This window comes from Spermophilus citellus (genome assembly GCF_964194105.1).
Source record: "Spermophilus citellus genome assembly, chromosome: 2".
NCBI lineage: Eukaryota > Metazoa > Chordata > Mammalia > Rodentia > Sciuridae > Spermophilus > Spermophilus citellus.
Genome location: NC_138183.1, coordinates 1,609,807 through 1,626,485, shown reverse-complemented (window position 1 = coordinate 1,626,485; position 16,679 = coordinate 1,609,807). Strand labels below are relative to the sequence as shown.

Here is a 16,679-nt window from a genome sequence, read left to right as displayed (position 1 = left end):
CACCTCCATGCTTCACATCTGCACACAGGGCTCCTTGGGGTGAGGCTTGTCTTTGGGGGCCATCTGGCCCCAGCCCCACTGAATCAGGTAGGAGATGTGGCACTCCTCCCTGAGAACACACGATCCCATGGTAGCCCCTCTGCTGCCCCCCAGCTGCACCTTGGGTCCATTCATGGGGCACCATCTTTTTTTCAAAAAGGAAGGTGAACCGAAGGATGTCTCATGGCTGGGCATGAGGTCTCAGCAACCAGAGGGCAATATGCTGGCCAGCCCTGTCACCCGGGCTCAGAGCCCCACCCTGCTGGTCCCTCACCTTTGCTCCCCTGGCTGCCAGTTCTCCACATCCTGGGGCTCCCCCACAGGGCTCCCAGCCACAGTGAGCCCCAATTCTGCCCCTTCTTGGCTTGTGCTGCTCTCAGCCACCTGCAAGAAACACGTCAGAGAAATGACAGGTCTGGGTGTGGCCTCTGCTGGAGCACTGGCCACAACCCTGGGCTGTGGATGGAGCCTTCACGCCTCCAGAGACCACGTGGAGCAAAGGCCATTCCCCCAGTGAGGGCTGTTGAGAGCCCCGCTCACCAGACACCCTCCTCCCACCACGGAAAAGACTTTGTCCGCCCAGGGATTGAGTGTCGGAGCAAGGCCCACAGAATCAATGAATCTCAGGACCCTGACCCTTCCAGAAGGGCTTCAGAGGTCCCATCCCATAGACCTCATGTGATGGCAAGGCCACCCCACAGGGCCAGGCCCCTATGGCTGGCAGGACCCCACCCAACTCACTCTGGCTTCCTGGGGACTGCAGGAGCCCTCTCTGCCCTGAGACTGCTGACTCTGTTCCACCAAGTTCCCCCTGGGGCTGTCTGTTGGAGCGGGGGGACTCTCTTCTGCTAAGGCAATCCTTGGCTTGGTCTGAGAGTCTCCTGGAGGACAAAGGTACTGTCATCCCCAACAGGCACAGACAAGGAGACAGAGGGAGTGACTTCTAAGAATTCTGAAGCCACATGAAAAAAAAATCTGAATATTTGAAATGGACACAACACTTCCTTGTGGTGTCTGGTTAGCATGAGGACATAAAAACACGTGGTGATCTGCTAAAAATACCCTCTGCATAGTTAGTGACAGAGGTCCCAGAAAGAAGCTTATAGAAAATGTGTTTTAAATTTAGAGATCTCACTCCCCGCTTTGGGGACTCTCCTGCAGGCCCCTGGGAAACCCCATTCCTTTCCCTGTTTCCTCCCCACCCATGCTGAGCTGAGCTGAGGAGCACCCACTCCCAGCTGGACACTGGTGGGGGACACAGAAGGCCAGGCAGGGGTGGGCCTTGGACATGGCAGGTCATCCGTAGCAGAGCTGGAAGGCCGCCAAGTGGGGACAGAGCAGTCACGGCAGAGCCTCTCTGGGTCGATCATCATCTCCCTAGACCTGAGTTCTACCTGGGCCTCAGCAGGGTGCTGGGACCCTGATGCCCTTAAGGGAGCCAGAGCTGTGTACCCGAAGCTCTTGTCCATGGCCCTTGGTGAAGGCCAAGACAATGGGGACCATGCAGGGAGGACCCTGGCTTCCTAAGGACCATGACAGGTGTCAGCCAGGGAGACCCTGCAGACTGTCTTCTGGCCAGCAAGCAGCAGAGGCCGTGTCAGGCAGCCCCAAGGCGAGTCCCAGGCCACCCACCAACAAGCTCCAGATCACAGGCCAGTAACTCCAGTCCCTGAGCCTCAGTCTTCTTCTCTGCAGGGTGGGTACGACAGGCATGCTCACCTCAAGAGGCAACACTGTCCCTGAAGGGAGTGTGGACACCTGGCTGACGTGTGTGGGGGCAGAGGGCAGTGATGCCCCTGGACGGAGGCTTTAGGCCAAACATGTTGAAGCAAGTTACAGAAACCTGGATGGTAGCCGGCCTGGGCCTGACGCTGGCAGAGTAGGGCAGGCCATGGAATGCCCTGAATGCCTGCCATGCCTCCAGCTTTGCCAGAGGCACACTTCTCGGAGGCAACCTGGTGTTCAGCTGGTCTAACCTCTTCCCATCCCACTTGATCCACCCTGAGGTTTGTCTCCTGAACCCTGGATGCAGGGAGCCTCCCTCAGTCCAGCAGACTTGCCAGGGAAAACAGTGTCCTTCCTGATCCTGAGGGTGGACGTTGAGAGGGCTTCTGGGCAAGGCTGTACCCCAGCAGTGGGCAGCTCTGGGGTTCCACCCCAGGCACCAAGGCCAGCTGGGCCACTGAACACTCCACCAGGACACCCTGCCAGAGCTGAGAGCAGGTCTCCTCCTGCCCTGGGCCAGAAAGCTAAGAATGTGACACGTGCAAAACCCTCATGTCAGGCAACAGAGATGCTTCTGGTGAGGCTGGTTTCCAAACCCTTAAAGATGGTTCCAGATAAGCCAGGTTGTGACAAGACACTCCGAGCCAGTCATGACTTTTAATGCCCCAGAGAGCCACATCACCTCCCTTAGGACACAGAGCAGCAGGCTTCCAGCTGTGAAAGGATCTGAGAGCAGGCCCTTCCTCTCTGGCTTTCCTTGAGGGCCTCTCTGGCTTCCCTGGCTGCTGGGCCAGCCTTGGACAGGATCTACTGGACGCAGGGAAGCTGCTGGCAGGATCCACACTGGGGCGGCCCACAGACTCTATCTAGGGGGCTTACCTGCAGGTGGCTCTTTTGCTTCCTGTGGCCTGGGCTGAGCTCTGGGGGTGCTCCCCTCCACCTCTGCGGCCTGCATCTACAGGACAGGACAGAGATGCCAGGGATGCAGGTCACCGGGAGAGCAGCTGCCGAAGACTGGGAGAGCCAAGAGGCCCACTGGCACCACAGGGGCAAGGGCACGTGGGCATCCAACATCCCAACCAAAATCATGCTGCAGGCCGGCAGGATGGGGGCCCCAAGCAGGCAGGGCTGGGGAAATGGGGAAGAGGCTTCCTGGGATTTCATACAGGAAAGTCTGGGCCTGGCAGCTGTCCGAAGCTCAGAATGTTCAGCACGGGGACACGAGGCTGCTCCCCAGGCTCTGAAGACACAGTCCTGAGAGTCACAGACCTTGGATGGCCTGCAGGGAGCCCCAGACCTGGAGACGAGCAGAGCCAGCTGCTGGGGAAAGCTTGACACAGATGCCTGTCTGCTTGTCCCTCTGTGGAGCCCAGAGCTCTGTGCACTAGCCACCACCTCCAGGGACGTCACGGCTGCTCCTAAAGGTTTTCCCTTGCACCTTCGTCTCCCCCAATCACAAAACTGACTCCCCTCTCCTCTTCCCAAACCTCTTCTGATCCCTCTGCCCATAGATTCCAATGTCCCAGAGGCACCGGCTTCACCAGCACCCCTCCAGACTGTGTGCCAGGGTACCCTGGGGTTCCAAGACATTGCCCAGAGGCCACGCTGGGCCTGAGGATTCCCGTGAGCTGGGCCCCATGCCCCTCTGCAATGCACCACCCACACGCCCATGTCCATTTGCTTTCTAGGGTTTGTCTAAACTTGTGTCACTGCTTTGAGACCAGCACTCTAGCTGGAGGAATGTGAGAAACTGGAGAGCCAGAGCCAGCAAGGAGGGTGGGGGCCCCACGCTTGCCATTTGGAGTGAGGGGAGAGACCATCCCTTTCACAGGCCTTGCCTAAGGCAGAAAGGGCCCTCGGAGGCCACGTGCAGAAGGCAGGATTGTGTCTCAAAAGATGTGTCCGAGTCTTAACCTACAGAACTTAGGAATGGGAAGTTATTTGAAAATAAGGTCTTTGAAGATACAATCAAGGATCCCTAGATGAGATCGTGCAGGAGTTAGGGTGGCCCTAAATCCAATGACTGATACTCTTAAAAGAGAGAAAAGAGAGGAGATAGACACTGAGGAGCAAAAAACGACATGGGAGAAAAGAGACACAGGAGAAAGGCCACGGGAAGTCGGAGGCAGAGGCTGGAGCAACTCGGCTGCAAACCCAGGGACATCTGGAGCCAGCAGGGGCTGGAAGAGGCAGGAAGGACCCTCCCCAGGAGTTTCTGGAAGCAGCACAGACTTCGGACCTCTGGCCTCCAGAAAACAGCCCTATTGTTCAAGCCACCCAGCTGTGGAACTCTGTCATGGCAGCTCCCCATCCCACCCCATCACTGTCCAGAGCGGGAGGCTGAGGCCCAGGAGGGGAAGGATGTGGTAAGTACAGATGGGGCACAGGCTAGGTGGCCATGCCAGCTGCCCTCAGGACTGGTGCATTGGGACAGAGGAACTTCTTCTGGAGGAACCAACAGCAAACAGGCCAACCCATGCCCTGCCGTGTTCCTGCCTGGAGGCTCAGTTCTGAGCAGGAAAGATGGCTCCTGCCAGGCTTGGCCCTCTCTCTACCCTCGCCTGAAGCTGGACATTGCTGCTGCCCCTGGCTGGTCACTGTACCTGACCCTGCCTGGCAAGTCTCAGGCCTCATTGGGGGCAAGCCTAGGAGCTCTGAGCAGCTGCTCCTGTCAGAAGCCCTCTGCAAGCAGGAGAGCCTGTTTGGGCATCCCTCTGCTGGCACCCAGCGCCCTGTGTTGAAGTGTAGCATGGGGTGGCCTCCTGCAGGCAAGCCCACAATGCACTCTGCTAGCCACACACCCAGCCTGGTGGGCAGAATGTAGGTCTGTCTGACCCCAAGCTAATGCAGCTCCCAAGATATGTGGAGCCCAGTGAGCCCGTGACCATTTGTCCTCAGCTGGCCACTGCTGCTGCCATGCCCAGCTACCTTGATCCATTTGGCTGCCACTCTCCACCAGTGGGTGGCTGGCTTCAGGCGTGATCTCTCCCCATGCAGACCTTGGAGGCTGCAGGTGACCATCAGCATGGGGAGCTGTCTCAGGGGGTGCCTTCTCCAGCTGCACAGAGGGAGGCCTGAAAGACAACAGAGGGCAGAGGTGACTGCCCACCCTGGCTGATCCCTCCCACCATGCCCACCCACACCACAGCAAGTCCCTGTCCCAGGAACAACCTCCTGCCACATCTAGGAGCAGCTATGGCCAGCAGCTATGTGGAAGGCAGGGGCTGGTCCCTCCCTATGCAGAAGCTTTCCAAGCAGAGCCTCTTGCCCACAGATGGGGCTTCTGCAGTGGGGTACGGTGCTGGGATGTGGCTGGGAAAATGTCTGTCTTCCTCCCCAGCAGAAGGTCCATCAAGGTTTCTGCATGGAAACCAACCACCTGCCTATGGATCAGCACTTGTGGGTGCACAGTGGGCTCTGTCTGGATCCTGGGAGGCACAGAGTACATCCATGCCTGCTGCCAGGCACTGGGCACCCATCCTACCTGCCTAAGCCACACTGACAGGGCAGCAAGAGCCTGACCTGGCACAGCCTCAGGCAGCAGGAAGGGAGGGATGCCAGGTCTCCAGAATCCTTCTGGTTAAGAACAAGGAGGTAAGCCTGCTCTGGAACATTCTGCTGCTCTCTCAGTGCCCCTGGCAATACATCTGCTGCCCTTGTCCCCACAGGAACCTGCACAGCTCACAGCCCCCACCCAAGGTGGCCCTGAGAGTGTCCCTCCCAGATTCACACTTGGGCAGGAGGAGGGCAGGACCAGATGAGTTTGTGGAGGGTGGTGATCAGCCAGAGATGCTTGATGCTGGCTGCCCAGGGAGGTGGGGCCTCTAGGGTCCCTGTCCACCTGTCCCTCAGGGCAGGCATGGAAGCTGACCTGGATGGAATGGAAACAGGCCCTTCCAGAGGCACCTCCCCCCAAACCCTTCCAGCGCCAGCTGAGCTCTCAGGACAGGACCTGTAACCCCTCATCCCCTGTCCTTGTCTCTCTCTCGCTCCTCAGGGACACAGGGTCAGACACTTGCTCATGGATGCACCCAACCCCCAACACTCACAGTCAGACACGGGAACCCGGCGTGCCTGTCTCCGGGCACTACCACCTGCTCCGGGCTGGGCTTTACCTGAGCCTCCTTCCCCTCTGTCTGACTCTCAAACAGCGACTAGCTTTGCTGCTGGGCTGAGGGAAGCCCGAAGGATGGGCTCAGCCTGGCCTCAGGGTCCAGAGCCATGTGGGTGCTGGCAGCCCTCCTCCAGCCCTCCAGACCCCGGGGGCCAAGCGGTGGAGTCCGCCTGGTCGCATTTGCAGATTCCCAGGACTTGTGACTGATGGCACTGGGATTACCCGGCGGTTCCTGCTGCAAACTGTCCTAGAAGGAAGCCCCTGGAGCTGACGACTGGGTGAGCAATGGCTTCCTAAGCTGGGGGAGGTCCCCAGGCTAGAGATAGCTACTGGGTGGTGGCCAAGGGCGTCCCTGAGGAGGCTGCCCCTGGGAGTAGCCCCTCCTGGAGAGAGGGTCTCCCTCCGTGTCTACCCCACTCACAAGGTTGCTGCTTGGAAGGTGGGTTTTGCCACTAGAGTCTAGGGTCGCTGGCCCTGGGGGCGGAAGTGCAGGGGAGAGGGCCTCCCCTAGTCCAGGGGCACTTTAACCTGGGAAGGAGGCGGAACATTTCTAGCATGGAGAAGCCAGGAAGCTCGTGATGGGAAAATCAGTGCTGTGCCCATGGCCAGCCCTAGGTTGGGAAGCATTGGTCATCAGACCCCACCAAGACTCAGCACGGGCAGAACTCCTTGTCTCCCACTGCAAACCAAGTGGCCGTGTGGCCATGCTCAGAGAGGGCCTGGCCACCACTGGCCACAGAGCACAGCAGCCCTAGGAGGGTTCCAGAGGCCCAGGCTGCCACACGGTGCTATCTACTGCCCCAGTAAGCCATCCACCTTCTCTGTCCCCCATACCCCACGGCAGCCCTGGAAGGCCCCACGGCCAACCAGAGCCAGGAAAGCATGGCTGCTGCTGCTCCTCCCCTGGAGCCAGGGCAGCTCTGGGCAGCTGGCAGGAGCAGGCTCCCTGGTGCCCTCGAAGCCCCTCACCCACCCTGGGGGGCTGAGTGAGGTAGGCCCAGTGGCAGCAAGCAAACACACGGGCTTTTAATGGCAAGTGTCAGGGCCAGGGCCCCCTGGAACCAACTCACTGTGAGACTTTTGAGCATTCAGGGTTTCTCTGGGGACATTGGCTGGTGGGACTGTGAGGCCTGGGTGCTATCAGCGGGCAGAGGTCTCCCTCCAGTCGTTGCCTAGGCTCAGAACCCTTCTCTACGGTGGCCTTGACTTCAGGGCTGGAATTCTAGGAAAGAGCAGAGTGAGCCTCATGAGGCCACCCATGTCCTCCTGGGAGAGCAGGGGATAGGCACATGTAGCAGCAGCCACAGCAGGACAGCACACAGCACCGTGGAGCCCACTGACAGGTGCAGAAAGGAGCCTCAGAGTGGGTGCCCTTGCCCCAGGCTGGCCAGAGGCACCTCCAGTGAACCCTGGAATCAGGCTGCCCATGGTCCTGCAGGCTGGCCTGGGGCAGATGCTTCAGAAAGCCTAATTCATTCAGTCCTGGTCCCCACCCTTAAGACCTCAGTCACCCCAGTGTAGAGAGGAGATGCTCAGGTGGGGACAGCACTTAGCTCAACCAGGGGCAGCCCCTGCCCCTTGCCACAGCCTATTCCAATCTGTCAGCTAGTGGGGAGGGGAAGCTGGAGTCCTCCACCCCAGGACACAGTGGCTGCTAGGTGCCCAGGAGCTGGCCTCCCTGAGGAGCCCCAGGCCATATTCTCCTTCCTTGGACCATAGAGGTCCACTACTCTGCCTACTCTAGTTCTTTGCCCCTGCTGAGGAAAGCCCGGGGCACCTCCACCTCAGCCCGTCCTCCTCTCCTTCCTCATGGCTCCCTGCCTCTGCCGGGGCCTTTCTCCATGCCCTTGGCCTGGAGTACCAGCCACGACCACTGGAAGTCTCTCTCCTCAGGCAGGGACAGCCAGGGCACCTCTGCCAGGAAACCTTCTCAGGGGGGCATGCCTAGCAGGTTCCTCCTACCCTCACCCCTGGAGTCCCTTTCTACCTGAGGTGACAAGCATTTTTACAAGGGACTTGCACACTCACACAAAACAGCCAGGGGACAAGCATCCTGCACCCAGATGAGAGCACCCACCTGTGGCAGCTGGGTCTGTGACCGAAGCTCCTGACGAGGGCAGGTGGCAGAGCTCTGCGCTGTGAGGACGGCCTTCTGATGCTGTGCGAGCTGCTTCCTGTCTTGGTGCATGGACAGGTGAAAGGCCCTCAAGTGCTGGATTTCCCTCTGCACCAGCCAAAGAGGACAGGTCAGACAGGCATCCCAGCCCACAGCAGCTCCCACATGGAGGGAGGGGGCAGAATTGGCCAGGGGCACCTGGGGCACCCTGACCCCACACTGCCAGCCTTGCATTCCCCTCACATGCCCCTTGCCAACCCTTCCTGCTCAGCTTCTTGGCTGCAAGTTTGGCCAAGGTGGCACCAGCCAGAGGCAGGAGGGAAGCAGAGGGTTCAGCCTCCCTCTTCCTGGGTTCTGGGCGCTGCCCCACCTCTGCCCCTTTATTAAACCTTCCCAAGCTCCAGGAAAGAGACGCTACTGTTCAGGTGGGAAACTGAGGCCTTGAGATGGAGGGCCACTTGCCCAAGGCCACACCAGCAGGAGGCTGAGGCTGGCCTGGAGCCAGCATAGGGGCCTGCTCCATTTCAGCCTTGTTGCCCCTCAAGCTATGGACTCTCTGGGGTACCACGGAAGGTGCCCCAGCTGTGGTGTTGGGTGGTCACGTCCCCAGCCCCGAGGGGCAGGACACCTCCATGTTACCCCGTCCGGGCCATACCTGCTCTTTCTCACGCCTGCTGAAGGCTCCCTGCGGCCTCTCCAACAGGGTTTTCTGCACTGCCTGGGGTCGCTTTCTCAAAGCCAGACACCTGAGAGAAGAGTGCGCCAATCTGGAGGATCTGTGCAAGTGGACATCGAAAGCCACAGACGGGGCCAGCCCAGGGTGGCCAAGTGCACCCGTATGCCCTTCTGCAGACCAGGTGCTGGGACAAGTAGTTATGCACGGCAGGTGTGAGGGTCTGGGGTAGTCCAGGCTGCCACTTTTCCCACCCCTCACTACCTCTTTGGGGTCTAAGATACAGAGGCTGGCCAATGGCAGCACCTCCCACCTGGGGACCCAGCACAGCCTGGTACTTCTCGGCAAAGGGAGGCAGGCCTCCACCGGGGGCAATGTCAAGAGGCTTCTGAATACATGCTTGCTGAGGAGGCTGTGCCACTTCTTTTTTGAGGAAGGGCACAGGGCATTGAACTCAGGTACGGCCACTGAACAACATCCCCAGCCCCTTCCCCCTCCCCCCTTTTTTGGTATTTTATTTAGAGACAGGGTCTCACTGAGTTGCTTAGAGCCTCGCTTTTGCTGAGGCTGGGTTTGAACTTGTGATCCTCCTGCCTCCACCTCCCTAATCCTCCTGAGCTGCTGGGATTACAGGCGTGAGCCACCACTTTTGGCACAAGGCTGTGCCACTTCTAAGAACGCTCCTTAAGAACATCATCTCTCGGGTGTTCCTTAGGAGGGAGAAGAGGACTAGCTGGAAGGCCCGGCAACTGCACCAGCCAAGGGAGAGACAGCTCTGGAAGCAGTCCCCCTGCGTGTTGAAGAGTCACATGGTGATTTGGCATCTCAGATGAATGTGTATGTGCAGCTTAAGTCCAGTGTTTCTGTGGCCACGCGTTTCCCTCAGCAACACCAGACAAGGGTCACTTGAAAACAGGCACAGGCAGTCTCCGAGGCGGGCTGCGAGGGGTATTCCCGTCTCTCTTGTTTGGGGTGCTTTACTGCCTTACCTAACATCTGCGCAGTGTTCCCCTACTGCCCGCTAGACCCGGAGGGGCGGGGCCACGATGAGGGCGGGGCCACCGGGAAGGCGGGGTCAACCCGAGGGCGGGACCTTCTGGGCGCACCGCGGCGGGGTTTCGGGGCTGGGCCAGCCAAGCAGGCCCTCACCCTAACTCGTGCTTCATGCAAGCCAGCTGGGCGCGCTGCTTCTCCTCGAGGGCCATCTCGCGTAGGCGCTGCAACTCGGCCTGGTGCAGTGGGCACAGCTTCTCCTGCAGGCTCTGCTCCAGCATCCCGACGGTGAAGAGGCTGAATGGTCTGGAAGCTGCGGCATGGGCACTTCCGGGCCTCGAAGCGTTCCCCTGGGGCGAGGCAGATCGACGCAGCCACGCAGCCACGTCACCGCCAAGCATCTAGGCCAGTCCTGGGACCGGTCTCCAGGAGCGGTGCCTATCCCTGGGGAGGAGGCCACCGCCTCCAGGAAGCCCTCCGGGACTGGCTGCCGCGCTCATCCCGTTGCCATGCCCCCCTACCCTGAGAGGTGCCCCTCCCCACTGTGAGCTCTCTGAGGGCAGGTGGGGTCATCATCGAGGCCACATGCCTGGCCCTGATCCAGGCGGTGCAGGTGCATTTGTTTGTGCTCTAGAGGGTTCCAGAAAGCACAGCCACCTGCCCTGAAATGTACAAGCTGGGTGGGGAAGCACCCTGTTGCAAGGCCTGTCCCCACCTGTCACCCAGGGTGGAGGGCCCAGCTGGGGAGGCTGTCAGCTGGAAGGGTGGGTGATGTGATGGCAGAGTGAACCGACCAGCAGGGCCCAGTGTAGACCCCAGTGCACTGATGTTCCCTGCCCGTGCCCCTCACCCCCACTCTCCCTGTACCTGGTGGGTAGGGCTGTCCAGAGGGCAAAGCCTGGTCAAAGGCAGCTGGGAGGGGGCTGGGTCGGGCTTCCCCACCTCTGAGAGAGAGAGCAGGCAGTGGCTGGGTCAGTGCCCTGTCCAGGGCCTTCCTACAGGAGGGCCTCCCAAAGGTAGACTGGGCAGTTTGGTGGCCCACCCACCCCCAACTTGCAACTTCACCAGCATCTCATAGGGCCACAGAAGGGAGCCTTGGCCAGCTTTTTCCTGATGTGAAGTTCTGGGGTTTGACCCCCCAATTGAGGGAAAGATCAGACCAAAAGTTGAAGAGCAGAGAGATGACAGCCCAGTCGCCTTGCTTCCACAGAAGGGGACACTGAGGCCAGAGGGGGATGGCTCCCAGGTCCAGCCCCAGCAGAGTCCAGATTCCTGACTTAAGGAGCTGCCTGGCTGCTGACCTGTGCTGGCCATCCTGCTGTGCTGGGAATGGCAGAGAAAGGACCCTCCCTCTACTTTGAAAAGATCATTAGGGACTCTTGCTTCCCACCAGGAGACATGGGATTAGGTTTTGGATTTACCATTCCATCTGAAACAACTAAAAAAGTCTCATGTTATGCTTGTTCACACACAGGAGAGGACGGTTCTCCATGTGCTGAATATCTGACAGCGGAGCACAGTGACCACTGGTAGAAAAGTGGCAAGGCCTCCATCGTCACAAGCCCTGGGAGTTTCCAAGCTGCAGGGAGGGAACCCCGCCGGTGGGACACCTGAGCAGAGTGGTGGAGCTGACCCTGGAGAGACCAGCGGCTGCAGTTGGTGGGACAGACTGCGAGGGGAAAACCTCGGGGGTAAAGAAGCAGCAGGCTGAGGCGCAGCTAGTGGTGGAGCGCTTGCCTAGCGTGTGCAAGGCCTGAATTTGGTCCCCAGCACCAAAAATGAAATAAAAATAAAAACAGCAACCACAGGCCAAGGCATTCAGGAGGACCAGGAGACTGAGACCAGTCAGGCGAGGAGCTGGTGACACCTGGCTCACTGGGCAGACAGAACTTTCTGGCCTTGGTTGTAGGAATAACTAGCTCCAGGCTGAGCACGGATCCGGGTCTGCCTCATTAATTACGAACGCAAGGCCTGAGAGGCTCAGAGTAGTTCAGACCACTGCATTCCAGAGCAAAGCTTCTGAAAATGCGAGGAACACAGAACACCTAGACCCCACAAGGAAGCATGCGTGGTGTCCAGCAGTAAGCAATGCAGCAGGGGCACAGCCAAACCTGGCCCCGGCTTGCCAGTGTTGGACTGGCGGAGAGTAGACACAGTGCATATGTCTAAAAAGTTAAGTGGAGGGCTGGGGCTGGGGCTCAGCGGTGGCGACCTTGCCTGGCATGTGTGAGGCACGGGGTTCGATTCTCAGCACCGCATATGAATAAATAAAGGTCTATCAATAACTAAAAAAAATGTTTAAAAAAAAGTTAAGTGGAATCAAGGAGGACATGAAAAAAGAAAAGTTTCAAAGGAAGCTTTTACTTTTTTAAAATGTTTTTTGTAGTTGTAGATGGACACAGTACCTCTGTTTTTTAATTGTTTATTTATATGTGGTGCTGAGGATGGAACCCAGGGCCCCAGATGTGCGAGGCAAGCGCTCCACCACTGAGCCCCAGCCCCAGTCCCTCAAGGAGGCTTTTAGAGACAGAAACAATAGCTGTGGTCATCAGAGCCCTCGGTGGCTTCCAGGCAGATGGACACCAAGGACGCAGGCCATAGGGAGAGGAGTGGAGGGAGCAGGAGAAGCATTTGAAAAGCAGAACTGCAGGTTTTCACCTGGGTCCAAGAGTCTCAACACACGCCTGGCACAAGAAACATGAGGAGAACCACACAAAGCACATCGCCACCCAAGTGCTCAAGACCTCAACAGATGTAGTGGCAGAGGAAAAAGCAGAAGTAGTCACCTTCAGACCAGCAAAGGCGCCGAGGACAATAGGCCACGTCCTGCCCCCCAGTGCTGGGGAGGAAGCCGAGGCTGCCCAGCGCTCCACCAGTGAGCTGCACTTCCAGCCCCAGGGAATGTCTTCAAAGTACTGAGAAAAAGGTGTGCACCCGACTCCGAGGGCAGCAGACCATCCGACAAATCCCGAGCCATAACAAAAGTGTCACACGTTGTCCCTGTCGACCTCACTGCCAGAAATGGTTTCCTTTCAGGCAGAAGGAAAGTAACAGCGGGTAGAGATCCAGACCCACGCCAAGGAATGGGGACACCAGAGACCAACAGGACAACTGCAATTCAAAACCCACAACAGGGTCATCAACTTTAAATGAGATAACAGCAATGCGCTGTGGAGGAGGCGACCTATGTGGGTGAAATGTTGGCCACTCCCAGCCTGAAGTGCTGTGAGAGCCCTGGCTGTGGCGAGGTGGAGGAACGTCACCCGCAGGCAGAGCAGGCGTCCTGGTGTTCCCCAAACCAGCACTCAAGCAGCAGGGAGCTACAGCTCACAAGCCAACAAGAGAGACGAGATGGAATGATTTTGAAAACACTGTTTAATGCAAAAGGAGGCAGAAAAACTAGAGAAGAAAGTGAAGGACAGACAGCCCGCGAAAGACAAGCAGCAGGATGGGAACCAGAGCTAAGGAGGTGGGTGGTCACTTCCTCGGTGGGCAGAGGAAGCAGGGCCAGGTTTACAGAAGGCAGGGTGTGAGTCCACTGCCCGCAGGAAGCACTCGCAAAGCCATGCAGCAGATTCAAGGTGGGGGTGGGAAGGAGGACCCAGGCCTAGCTGAAGCCCAGGGCCCCTCATGTCGCTGCAGGCTTTGGGGCAGAGGCCTTGGGGATGAGGAGGGGTTTCCTGTGGGGAGGGGATCAACTCATCCAGGACACCAACAACCCTGAGTGTTTATGTGCTAAACCACTAGAACTGCCAGGAAAACTGGACAGACCCGGTCACAGCTGGATATCCGAGGACACCTCTCAGTGACCCTCAGGAATCCAGGTAGGAAACCCATGGGGGAGTGGATTTGAACCCCACCCCTAACCAAGTGACTTGACTGGCATGGGCCAACTGCAGCAGGGCGCACATGGGACAGCTCCCAGCACAGACCATGCCCCTGGCCACAGCCCAAGTCTCGCCCAGAGCAGAACCAGGAGGATACTTCATGGCCACAGGAGGAAACCAGAAAGGGCAGAGGAGCCAAGCCCCAGAAGGAGCACCTGTGTTGGGCCAGGTGCGCTCACAGTGGCCACGGCTAGCTCAGCAGAGCTAAGAGCTCTCCCCAGGCTTTGCCATGCCACCTGGGCACCTACGCAGGTCATGCAGGACACTCACCTGCAGAAGCTTCCTGGCCTGCCCCACTGGCTTGTCCTTCCTCAGGCACCTGGGGGCCCAGGGCGGCATCTCCACCCAGGGTTGAGGGTGCTCTGTCAGGTGAGGAAACCCAGCAGAGATGAGAGTCATCAGCACCAGACCTGCAGTGGGTGCCCTGCCCCTCCCACAGGTTGGGAGGGGCACTGTCCGAGCCTCAGCCTCACCTGGTTGAGGGCGAGGCTGGGCCAGATAAAGTCTGTGGCTCTGAGTCCCCAGAGATCTGCAGCTGCTCCAGCTTCGAAGCTGTCCCTGGCCTGGGCTGGGCTGAGTCTTTCTCCATCAGCTCCTGTGAGGACAGGGAGGCCCCAGAACCAGACCTCGTATGTCCATGACCTCACGGCCTGCTTGTCCATCCTCCAGTGGAGGTCCAGCCTTCTCCTGTCCCCATAGGGGTGGAAGAGTGGCGTGCCCAGCAGATGCAGAGCAAAACCAGGGCTGGGGGGCGGCCACAGCCAAAGGGGTGGGTCTGGGGCGTGGCACCAGGCTCTGGGGACCAGGAGGGAACTGGCCCTGAACCCCGTGACTGTGATGCCAGAGTGCAAGAGGAGGGAGGAGGAGGTGTGACGAGGGGACAGGAAGGAGAAGGGGCAGAGGGAACAGGGCCAGGTGCCTGTGCAAACTCACACCCACGTGCACACACCTCTGGTTCTGCTACTCTTCCTGGAACACCCCCCAAAAGTACTGAGCGTGCCTCCCACTAACAGTCCCTGGACACTGACAGCCCAGAATGAGCTGCTTCCTGGAAGGCTGTCACATCCAGCCAGGTCACGGCCATGGGCTGGGTCAGTGCCCCGCTGGCCTGAGGACCAGCTTCCCCTTCACAGGGCAGGTGCTGAGCTGCCTGGGCTACGAGTGCTGCCTGTCTGGTGGGGTGACGTGAGTCTGGGGTGCGTGGCTGCCAGAGTCCCTGCCTTCTCCTGAGAGTCCTGCTGGGAGTCTGCACACGGCACACACCTCAGGTCATGAATCTGGGCTCCAGCAGGGAGCCCTTGGCCTGGGTGCCTAGCAATCCTGGAACGTGGACAGGTGGGTGGCTGGATGGCCATCTGTGACCCAGCTGTGGTCCTACCACGGTCCCCTCAGTGTAGGCGCCCAGGACCCAAGTGGCCAGGTGTATGGTTCTCAGCTGAGCCCCCCGCCTCTGCGGCACCGTGGGCAAAGGCAGGGCCCCAGTTCCCAGTCAGTGTCTCTACTCAGCCCGTGGCCCTGCACCAAGAGAGCGGCATCTGCTTTAGAAGGACCTTGGGCTGGGATGTGCAGGGGCAGCACAGGGGACCAGGGAGGGGCGGCTGCCGACCTTGAGCTGGTGTTTGAAGAGCAGCTCGTCCAGGGCCATCTGCGTCTCCCAGACTTCATGTTCCGCCTGCTGCTGCAGAAGGGCCAGTCCCTGCGCCTGCTTCTGCTGGTTCAGCTGCATGAGAGCCCAGGCCTTAGGGTTCCTGGCAGGCCACGCCCTGCTGAGGACTGGACTCGTCCTCAGGGGATCACCCTGCGGCTCCCAAGCCTGGGCAGGGCCTGTGCCCCCAGACCACCCAACTGCCCTCCCATCCTGACCTGGGAAGGCCAGGCACCCTGGTCAGCCTGTCTCCCCCCACTGCCAAGCCCCATTCCCTGGCACTGCACGCATGGCAGGTGACAGAGGACCTCCCTGTTTCTAAATCCTACAGTTTCTGCTCAGCTCAGGGACAAAGGCTGGTTCTAGCTTATCCCCAAAACAGGAGAGGCCTAAGGGGACACGTAGTCATTCGGCTGACATCACAGGGGTGGGACATACCTTCAGTGACTCAAGAAAGCTTGAGGACTTCTGCTCCAAGTCAGCCAGGTGCCCGCTATGTGGGGTCTCCAGCATGCAGGCCCCCAGGCTCCTGCTGACCTGTGGACCATGGAGGAGGGGGCAGCTGAGCACCAGGGAACGCTCTTGGCCTCTTTCTCCTCTGGGCAGCCTCAGTGCTCCACGGCAGCCTCTCAACCTGTAGGGAAACTGAGGTACAGAGGCCAGGAGGGCAGGTGCCCAACTCCAGGGGCTGGTTGGCACCGACCCCATGAAGAAGAGCTCCTTCTTCCTTCTTCACAGCCCCACAGGAGGACACAGACAACTGCGGTACCGTCTGTCCCCCAGGCTGGCTCTGCCTAACCCTGACCATAATTCCCTCCAGGGCCAATGACAAACAAAAACCCCTCAACAAACAAACAAAACCCCACAAATGCCCAACAGGCTATTTGCAGAGACAATAGGAGCTACCAGACAGACCTGGGTCAAGCACTTGCTGGGAACCTCAAATCACTGCCAGGACCTTGTGGGGCCACGGAGTTCTCTACTTCTCTGGCACGAGGCCCCAAGATGGTATGACAAATGCCCAACAGTGTCCATATGGAGAAGAATTGAGAATAGACCCTTGTCTCTAACTCTGCACAAAAGTCAACTCAGAATGGATCAAAGACCTGGGAATCAGACCAGAAACCATGCGACTCCTGGAAGAAAATGTAGCAACATTCCAGCATTTAGGCACAGGCAACGGCTTCTCCATAGGACCCCTCAGCTCAGGAAATAAGGCCAGAGTTAATAGACGGGATGGCATCAAATTAAAAATCTTCTGCCCAGCCAAGGAAACAGGAACGTGAAGAGAGAACCCACAGAATGGGAGAAAATCTTTGTTAGCTCTCTTCTGACAGAGGACTAATATCCATATATATAAAGAGCTCAAAAAACTTTACACCCAAACCCCCAAATAACCCAATTAATAAATGGGCAAACAAATCAAACAGACACTCTCAAAAAAAGAAATACCAATGACCAATAATTGCTGATGATGTTGAACATTT

At 58.6% G+C, this 16,679-nt stretch overlaps 1 protein-coding gene across 1 annotated transcript in view; it reads right to left on the bottom strand.

The window, feature by feature from the left end:
* CCDC187 (coiled-coil domain containing 187) overlaps positions 1–16,679 on the bottom strand; it is a gene marked incomplete at its 5' end in the record, with an annotated part of 41,970 nt that overhangs the window by 4,139 nt on the left and 21,152 nt on the right. Inside the window, 14 exons of the mRNA XM_081269478.1 lie at positions 314–423; positions 781–920; positions 2,644–2,719; positions 2,931–3,061; positions 4,693–4,838; positions 6,949–7,100; positions 7,956–8,102; positions 8,650–8,740; positions 9,817–10,010; positions 10,528–10,604; positions 13,818–13,909; positions 14,021–14,142; positions 15,154–15,267; positions 15,631–15,729. Of these exons, the coding sequence (XP_081125604.1) occupies positions 314–423; positions 781–920; positions 2,644–2,719; positions 2,931–3,061; positions 4,693–4,838; positions 6,949–7,100; positions 7,956–8,102; positions 8,650–8,740; positions 9,817–10,010; positions 10,528–10,604; positions 13,818–13,909; positions 14,021–14,142; positions 15,154–15,267; positions 15,631–15,729 (1,691 nt within the window). The remainder of the gene's footprint in view (positions 1–313; positions 424–780; positions 921–2,643; positions 2,720–2,930; positions 3,062–4,692; positions 4,839–6,948; positions 7,101–7,955; positions 8,103–8,649; positions 8,741–9,816; positions 10,011–10,527; positions 10,605–13,817; positions 13,910–14,020; positions 14,143–15,153; positions 15,268–15,630; positions 15,730–16,679) is intronic.